The 9933-nt window shown below is 38.6% G+C and overlaps 1 protein-coding gene across 1 annotated transcript; it reads right to left on the reverse strand.

The window, feature by feature from the left end:
• Nucleotides 1-4989: 4989 nt before the first annotated feature.
• On the reverse strand, nucleotides 4990-5890 carry LOC129552037 (olfactory receptor 9K2-like). Its single transcript, XM_088834044.1, has one exon. The coding sequence runs from the start codon at nucleotides 5830-5832 to the stop codon at nucleotides 4990-4992; it is 843 nt and encodes a 280-aa protein (XP_088690170.1). The 5' UTR covers nucleotides 5833-5890.
• Between the last annotated feature and the right edge of the window lie 4043 nt (nucleotides 5891-9933).

The raw sequence follows: 9933 nt of genomic DNA on the forward strand, positions 1-9933 counted from the left end.
AGTCAACTCGTCGCATGAGCTGACCAAAGTATTGCAGTTTCAGCTTTAGCATCAGTCCCTCCAATGAACATCCAGGATTGATCTCCTTTAGAATGGACTGGTTGGATCTCCTTGCAGTATAAGGGACTCTCAAGAGTCTTCTCCAACACCACAGTTCAAAAGCATCGATTCTTCGGCGATCAGCTTTCTTCACAGTCCAACTCTCACATCCATACATGACCACGGGAAAAACCATTGCCTTGACTAGACGGACCTTGGTTGGCAAAGTAATGTCTCTGCTTTTTAATATACTATCAAGTTTGGTCATAACTTTCCTTCCAAGGAGCAAGCGTCAGTAGCACATGTTTATTAGAAAAATTCAACTAATACAGAAGCATTTAAGATATGCTCTAAAAACTTAACATCTCCCAATATTACCATTCCCTAAAGTACCAGTATAAATGGCTTGTTATCTCATTCCAGATATTATATATAATTATATATATATATATATATATATATATATATATAATATAAATTCTATACCAGGGGTCAGCAGACTTTTCTGTAAAGGACCAGAGAGTAAATATTTTAGGTTTAGCAGGCCAGATGGTCTCTGCTACTATCAGTTCTGCTGTTATAATGCTAAAAACAGTCATAGATAATATGTAAACAAATGGGCATGGCTGTGTTCCAATAAAACTTTATTTACAAAAACAGACAGTATCGAGTCAGTGGACTGAAGTTTGCAGATCCCTGTCTATATGAATGGGGATTACACTGTATATAATCTGTATGGATTCAATATGGATTGACTTTTCTTTTTTGAGCTTTGTTTTGGGTTTTGCCCAACAAAAGATCTTGGGTGCCTTTCCATGTCAGTATTCAAAGACTTTTGCTATTCTTTCTACTTGATCTTAGCCAAAAGGCCAAGAAGCGATTGTTATTCTTTCCAGAGGTTGCTTACATTTCAGTGGATGGCTCTAATCCAACTTTGTTTTGCTTTTTTTTTTGAATTGTTTTTGCCTGTAGTTACATATTTAATGTCATTTTCATCAAAGTCACCCTTCTCTTTTATTGTACTTACAAAGCTTTATTATAACAATAACATTTGTAATCTTTATTCATTGTTTAATATTGTTTGTTCCTTACTTGTCTGTAAGCTCCAGGAAGCCAGGAACCATATTTTTAAATTTATCATTGTAAACCTAGGAAAGTATCCAGTACTTAATATCTGATGAATAAATTTAAAGGATTTAATATTGGTAATAATTTTGAAAATCCAGGATGTATAGTTATCACTGTTACATGTCAAAGTGAAATTCATTTAATACTTATGGAAAGTTCTATGCAAAAACATTGTTTACATTCCCTGAGGTGTCAATTGCCATACCGAAGGTCTTGTTGCCTGATAACCATGACCTAAATTTTCATATTCAAAGGCAGTAGTCTCCTCTGTTAATCTTTCTCAAAATCCAGTTAATGCTAAGTCTGGGGTGACACATTCAACCTCAAAATTTTAGCAACTTGGTGCTGGGTAAGCTGTTTAAAATACTTTCACTAAATAGCAAAGCTAGAAAGGGTGTGAAGAAAAGGGAACCCTTCAACACTGTTAGTGGGAACGTAAGTTGGTGCAGCCACTACTGGAAACAGCATGGAGGCTCCTCAGAAAACCAAAAATAGAATTACCATATGATCTAGTGTTCCTACTCCTGGGCATATACCTAGACAAAACTATAATTCAAAAAAATACATATATGTACCCTATGTTCATAGTGGCACTGTTTATACTAGTGAAAACATGGAGACAACCTAAATATCCATTTACAGGTGAATAAATAAGGAAGATGTACCCACTCCAGTGTTCTTGCCTGGAGAATCCCAGGGACAGGGGAGCCTGGTGGGCTTCCGTCTATGGGGTCACACAGAATCGGACACGACTGAAGTGACTTAGCAGCAGCAGCAGCAGCAGTACATATATCGGAGAAGGCAATGGCAAGCCAATCCAGTACTCTTGCCTAGAAAATCCCATGGATGGAGGAGCCTGGTAGGCTGCAGTCAGTGGGGTCGCTAAGGGTCGGACACGACTGAGCGACCTCACTTTCACGCATTGGAGAAGGAAATGGCAACCCACTCCAGTGTTCTTGCCTGGAGAATCCCAGGGATGGCAGAGCCTGGTGGGCTGCCGTCTATGGGGTCACACAGAGTTGGACACGACTGAAGTGACTTAGCAGCAGCAGCTTAGCAGCAGTACATATATTGGAGAAGGCAATGGCAACCCACTCCAGTATTCTTGCCTGAAGAATCCCAGGGACTGGGGAGCCTGGTGGGCTGCCCTCTATGGGGTCGCACAGAGTCGGACACGACTGAAGTGACTTAGCAGCAGCAGCAGTAGTACATATATACAATGGAATACTACTGAGACATAAAAAGAACAAAATAATGCCATTTGCAGCAACAGGGATGCAACTAGAGATTATTATACTAAGTTAAATAAGGCAAAGACAAATACCATGTGGTATCACTTGTACATGGAATATAAAATTTGACACAAATGAACCTATCTACAAAACAGAAACAAACTCAGATATAGAGATCAGACTTGTGGTTGTCAAGGGAGAGGAAGGGAGGCAGAGTGATGATCTGGGCATTTGGGGTTGTTTGATGTAAACTACTGCATTTAAGGTGGATAAAGAGCAAGATCCTACCTACCTAGGGAATTATATCCAACCTCCCAGGGTAAACCACAGTGGAAAAGAATATTTCAAAAAGAATGTGTGTGTAAAACTGAATTACTGTCCTGTACAGCAGAAATTGGCACAACACTGTAAATCAACCATACTTCAATAAAAAAAGAAAATACTTTTTATGGCATAATTAGCATTCAAATATTAAACCATTTCTGTTTTTGTTTTCCTTCATAGCTACTCCCTGTGCCTGTTACCTGATTGGCTAGTGGTTAAAAATGATTGGCACATGTGAGTGCCCACCCCTCACTGACCCACTTCCCAACAGCCCTTAGTAAAAGTGCTACATACAGCATGATGTTTATCCTCAAGATTCCTTAAATACCCATACATTCATCTGAAATACTCCTAGTCCTATTACCCCAGGTACTTCTGGTGGCTGAGGATCTTGGGATGTGGGACCATTGCCCGACCCAGAGCAGGTTTTCCAGCTTAGAGTCATTCCCCTCTCCACCAACATTCCTACTGTTAAAGTGCAATTTGTGGCCTTTTTAGAAATATTTGGCAACTTCTTGTTAGTGTTATCTTAGGAAAATTTTTCTAAAGTGTGAAAATGGGGGGGGGGGTGGAAATTATTGCAAGTCCTTTCAGTATCATGTTACAAAAGTGCTTCTCCAATTTTAATACACACCTAAATAACCTGGTGATATTTTTTAAAATGCAAATCCTGACTCCATGCTCCTGGAGTGGGGACCCAGATTTTGGAATGCTGGTTGATGATGCTACCCATTTTGAACAGCAATGTTTGGGGACAAATTGTTGAAAGCCCTTGTAAAAGGCCACACCAATTTCTAGGGTGGTGGTTCTCAAACTTGGTTGCACGTTAAAACTGCTCAAGGAGGTTTTGAAAAATCCTGCTGCTCAGGCCTTACTCAGTTTCCAAGTAGATGGGAATATTGGGGGATAAGACCTTATCATCAGTATTTTTTTAAAACTCCCTAGCTGTTTCTAATATATTCTAAGGGAACATAACTAGGCTTACATAGCTGATTAGGGCCATTTTACAGTTCTGTAAAACTGCTAAGCTGTGATGGTTTCATTGCCCTGTAGGACTTTAACTAATTTTGTATCTAATTTGGTACTTTATTTCAGCCTTTTTTCTCCCTTACTGACTAAAAAATTTTAATTTCTCAAATTTTATTTTGTCATCTTGCTAGTTCTCTCATTAATGTGTTAAGTAAAACTTTGACACACAATGCTTCAATGGTTTTCCTATGTTTGATCCAATCTATTATCCTAATTTCTCAGCTAGTAGCTACATTTTCTCTTTTGTTTGAGCAGGAGCCAACCTTTTTTTGGAAGTTGCTAATGAACACATTATAAATTCATATGGTATTTTGGGGTCTCCAACACCTCCTACCATTCTTGGTACAACACTAATCAAACCAACAATTCATTGCTAGTTTAGTCATTATTGACAAACTTGATATTAAAGTACATTTTTGGAAATCAGTTTACACTGTGATCTGTGCCAATTCACTATCATTTGGGAGATCGTTCCCTCTCTTATTTACAAGAGAAATGCCACAGCATAGCTGTCAGCTGGCTTGGACCTGGAGCTCTTTTCCTACAGTGGGGGTGAGTTGGCTCTAGTTCACCTGCATTTCCCCCGCAGCTTCCCCTCATGACTGATGGCTCCCATTTGCAGGATGTCAGGCCAGGGTTTGAGGGACTGCCTGTAGCAAAGTAAATTGGCCCACTTAGGGATCAAACCTGTGAACTTGGCTTCATCAGCACAGTAATCTTAGCAGAGGCATGAACCTGCCACTTTATCAGCTGATTGATTTCATATGATTCTGAAATTGTTCTGCATCTTAGCTAAAGAAATGCTGTGTTATAGATGGCTAAAGATGAATATACTTTTGATGTAAAAAATGTAAAATTTAAGATTGATGAAAAATAACTAAAATTATATTTACATATTTTGAAAATTCTCACACAAGTAAGGGCATATATTCTGAGCTAATAACATATCTTCCCTTTAGGCTTCACCTTTAATATGATCTTCTAATTGGAGTGCTGCTGCTGCTGCTGCTAAGTCACTTCAGTCGTGTCCGACTCTGTGTGACCCCATAGATGGAAGCCCACCAGGCTCCCCCTTCCCTGGGATTCTCCAGGCAAGAACACTGGAGTTGGTTGCCATTTCCTTCTCCAATGTGTGAAAGTGGAAAGTGAAAAGTGAAAGTGAAGTCGCTCAGTCGTGTCCGACCCTTAGCGACCCCAGGGACTGCAGCCTACCAGGCTCCTCCATCCATGGGATTTTCTAGGCAAGAGTACTAGAGTGGCTTGCCATTGCCTTCTCTGTAATTGGAGTGAGATACATAAAAAAGACAGCACCATACAGTACACTCACGACTCCCAGGTGGGAGCTGCAAGTGGAGAAGGCCTTCTTACGTCCTTCGGTGGAGGGTATCTTTAGAACTGTGGACACAATGTACAAATAAGAAACAATAATAACTATGATGGTAGGGAAGATAATGAGGCCAGATAAGGTGAAAGAAACCATTCTCAGGATGAAGAGGTCAGAGCAAGATAGTCTCTGAAGTGGGCGAGTGTCACAGTAAAAATGGTCAATGGCCCGAGAAGCTTTACAAAAGGATAAAGTAAATGTCATGCTGGTCTGAAGAACTGAGCTGATACAGCCACAAAAATAGGAACCAGCCACCAACTGAACACAGAGACGTGTTGACATCTGGACAGTGTAGAGGAGTGGGTTGCAGATGGCAATGAAGCGGTCATAAGCCATGGCTGCCAGGAGAAATCCCTCAGTCACAATGAAGAGGGCAAAGAGAAAGAGCTGGGTCACACAGCCTGCATAAGAGATGGACTTGCTCTCAGACCAGAAGTTGATCATAGCCTTGGGTGCAATAACAGATGAATAGAAGAGATCAATGAAGGAGAGATTGCCTAGGAAGAAATACCTTGGTGTGCTCACCCGGGGATCAGTTATAATAATGACCATCATGCCAACATTCCCAAGAAGGATCATGGCATAGACAAGCAGAAAAATCAGGAAGAGGAGAATGTGGAGCTCTGGGTGGACCCTGAAGCCTACAAGAATGAAGTCAGTCACTTCCGAGTGGTTGCATGTTTCCCTGTCATTCATGGCAGAAACCTGCTGAGAGGTACAAAACAAAATAAGCAAATGAACTCTTGGCTTTCATCCTAGTTATAAATCATCTCTTATTGTATTAGGAGTCACAAAACTGTTCTAAAATCATTATTTATTTTAACCTTAAAAATTACTAATATATTCACGTGGTGGAATTAGATCTTTTCATTCTGAATCTAATACAGTGTCTTTCCACCAAATACCTTTCACAGTGCACATATCACTTCTGTATATATTTCCAACTCATGATTTATGCAATAAATGAAATGTCAGGGAATAGTTATTGCAAGAGAGCACAAATATTTCAATAAATGACATTTTGGAAGCAAAAAAAAAAAATAAATAAATAAATAAAAATAAAATATGTTTTACCAACACAGCTATATTTATTGCCAATTTTCATAACATACAGTAAATATTAAGAGAGACTATAAAGACATGCGGAGAAGGCAATGGCAAGCCACTCCAGTACTATTGCCTAGAAAATCCCATGGATGGAGGAGCCTGGTGGGCTGCAGGCTGTGGGGTCGCTAAGGGTCGGACACGACTGAGCGACTTCACTTTCACTTTTCACTTTCACACATTGGAGAAGGAAATGGCAACCCACTCCAGTGTTCTTGCCTGGAGAATCCCAGGGACGGGGGAACCTGGTGGGCTGCCGTCTATGGGGTCGCACAGAGTCGGACACGACTGAAGTGACTTAGCAGCAGCAGCATAAAGACATGCCTCAGATGGAAGTCTTTCTCTTCAATTTTGTCTTCTTGTAAATGATTCACTTATTCTGAAGATTACATTTTTTGAATAATTGTGAATAAGAAAAATGTTTTCTTGTTTGAAACTTTCTGGCGTCATATGGTCCAGTCATTGAATGTCTTCCATTAGGACAAGTAACCTTTTTGGATATATATGATTATAGGAATTAACCGGGATCATTTCTAGTCAAATCTGTTGAATAAGGTTTGTAGATTTAAGTTGTTTTAATTAACTGTGGCTATAACATGTGACTTGATAAAAAATAAAGCTGCTTTTCTCAAGTGGATTATAGACTAGTCTTGAAGGCTCTTTCCAAAAGGGAGTTTCAAAATATTTTAAGATAATGGAAAAGTTAATGAAATAAGTAAAACCTGTCATGGTGAATATGGTGAAAGGCATTATTTATCTTAACTTTCTGAAAATATTTATATTTTGTTCAGTTTTGGTTTTGATTCATTACACATAGATACAATATTTCAGTATTTTTAAAAAGTATTGACATGATTGAATTAAATTTTTTTGCCTTAATTGATTATTTTTGGAAAAACAAGAAGTTCACATACTAAATCTCAAACAGAAATAAAGGGGGGCACAGAAAGATGTTTTATAATACTTGAATAATTGTAATTCATTTTTTGTAGCAAATGCTTATGATCAGTGAGTTCAAGCATTTAACTTTATAATGAAATTTTAGCTATAAGTTATTAATCAAATGGATAGTGTCAGTGTCTTTTGGGATTGAAATTATTGTTCAAATATAATGAACTGTTTGACAAAGAATTTGTTGATTTATATTTTCCCAAGCAGGGAAAATAATTGTGTTTTTCAAAGTATTAACTGTGCTACCAATGAAGTCTAATGTAATTAATTAGATAAGGTATTTCATAGAGAATAAAGGAAAAAACTGCCAGAAGTTTCGAAAGCTCTTCCTTACTTTCATCTACTCAGCACCCTTCCTTTTCTTGGTAATAGTATTTCTTATTTCTTCTGAGAAAAGATGTGTCAATCACTTCAGTCAATGGATTTTGGGGACAGATCTGGCCATAACTATCTGTCCGATCAGAATATTCTATGAATACCATCTATAATAATTGGTCCAGGGATGGGTCTGTAATGGAAACTGAGCCAGTAAGAGAATTTCTGCTGGACATTTTAGTCATGAGGTCTTCTGCATCTGTAGCGGCCAAGAAATAAAATCTTAGAGCTGCTGGTTGGCCTTCTTTGTTACTAACTGGGAGAGCCAGTATGAGAAAAATGACAACACCAGAAAAAGTGGGCGAGAGAAGGAGAAAAAGATTACTGATGCCTTTCTTGTACACTTGGATGCAATCCTACCAATGGGTGCCTTAGCCCTGCTTTTTCATTGAAGAAGCAACGCCAGGGACTTCCCTGGTGGTCCAGTAGTCAAGACTACACGCTCCAAAGGTAGGCACAGAGGGTTTCGGTTCAATCCTTGGACAGGGAAGTAGATCTTGCATCCCACAACTAAAAGCCCACATGCTGCAGCTAAAAAAGATTTCACATCACCCCTAAGACCCCCAGGGCAGCTAAACAAATAAATGAGTTAAGTAGTGCCTTCCTTTTTTGACTTGAGTACTTTGACGTGGGCTGCTGTCACTGGCAAACAAAATCCTGGCTGTTAAGAAGTATTGATAGATGAAAAAATCATGACTTATTTCCTGGTCATCTTATTATATATTTTTAAATTAAGAACTCAAAAATTAAAGTTCCTCAATATATTTTGATAATGGGAAAAAAAACAACCTGAATGAATAGCAAAACAGTGAATGCTATAGAAGACTAATTCATTTGCTTTTCAGTCAACAACATTCACTAATTGCATCTGATAAAGCTAGAAAGGAAATAATAGCAGTTTTTATAATGCTAATTAGACATAAACAAAAAATATATACAAGGAGATTCACACAGTCAAGACTAAGATGTATTTTAGAATACTTCTGCAGGAGCTTTGAAGCTATAGTAAATGATCACTGTGACCCTTCTTAAATATGAAGGTCTGTGATTTTTATTCTAAATGGTAGACAAAAGCAACTATTTTAAAATATATAAATAAATTTAAATGAGATAAGTGATTAGAGTTTTGTGAAACAGAAGCAAGTATAAAATATGATAAGCATTCATTTAGACTTTGAAGGAAGGAGGGTGTTGACTTATTAGAAAAATTGTATTTTTCTTCCATACTATCTTTATTTTATATATAATTATTATAGCATCAACTTTCATGGATTAATATGACCTTAATATATAAAGGAGATCAATCCTGGGTGTTCATTGGAAGGCCTGATGCTAAAGCTGAAACTCCAATACTTTGGCCACCTTATGCGAAGAGTCGACTCACTGGAAAAGACTCTGATGCTGGGAAGGATTGGGGGCGGGAGGAGAAGGGGACGACAGAGAATGAGATGGCTGGATGGCATCACCGACTCGATGGACATGAGTTTGAGTGAACTCTGGGAGTTGATGATGGACAGGGAGGCCTGGCGTGCTGTGATTCATGGGGTCGCAAAGAGTCAGACACGACTGAGTGACTGAACTGAACTGAACTGAATATCTAGTATCACAAATATTATTGTTAAATAATTGTTGTATACTTTCATTTAAGACTTTCCAAAGACTTTTCTACCTCTTTTAACAGCAGATGTCAGCTGTTATATATATATTGAGTTCACCAAAAAGTTTGTTTGGATTTTCCATGTTACAAAAAAAAAATTACACTTTTTGGCCCAAGGCCATACTGTATAGCACAGGGAACTATATTCAGTATCCTATGATAGACCACAATGGAAAAGAATATTTAAAAATAAATGTGTGTATATGTGTGTGTATGTGTGTGTGTGTGTGCATGCTAAGTAACTTCAGTCCTGTCTGACTCTTTGTGACCCTATGAACTCTAGCCCACCAGGCTCTTGTCTATGGAATTCTCCAGGCAAAGATCTTCCTGATCCAGGGATTGAACCTGCGTCTCATGTCTCCTGCACTGGCAGGTGGCTTCTTTACCACTAGCACCACCTGGGAAGCCTATATAGGCATCATTAAATCACTTTACTACACAATATAAATTAACATTATAATCAACTATGTGTGTGTGCTAGATTACTTCAGTCATGTCTGACTCTGTGACCCTAGTTCAACTGGCTCCTTGATCTAGGGCATTCTCCCAAGCAAGAATACTAGAGTGGGTTGCCATTTCCTTCTCCATGGCATCTTTCAAACACAGGAATTGAATCTGCGTCTCTTATGTCTCCTGTATTGGCAGGCAGTTTCTTTACCACTAGCGCCACCTGGGAAGTCCTGTCATAATCAACTGTACTTCACTAAAAA

Source organism: Moschus berezovskii, chromosome 1 (assembly GCF_049115385.1).
Source record: "Moschus berezovskii isolate FMDL1 chromosome 1, NW_MosBer_1.0, whole genome shotgun sequence".
Lineage (NCBI taxonomy): Eukaryota > Metazoa > Chordata > Mammalia > Artiodactyla > Moschidae > Moschus > Moschus berezovskii.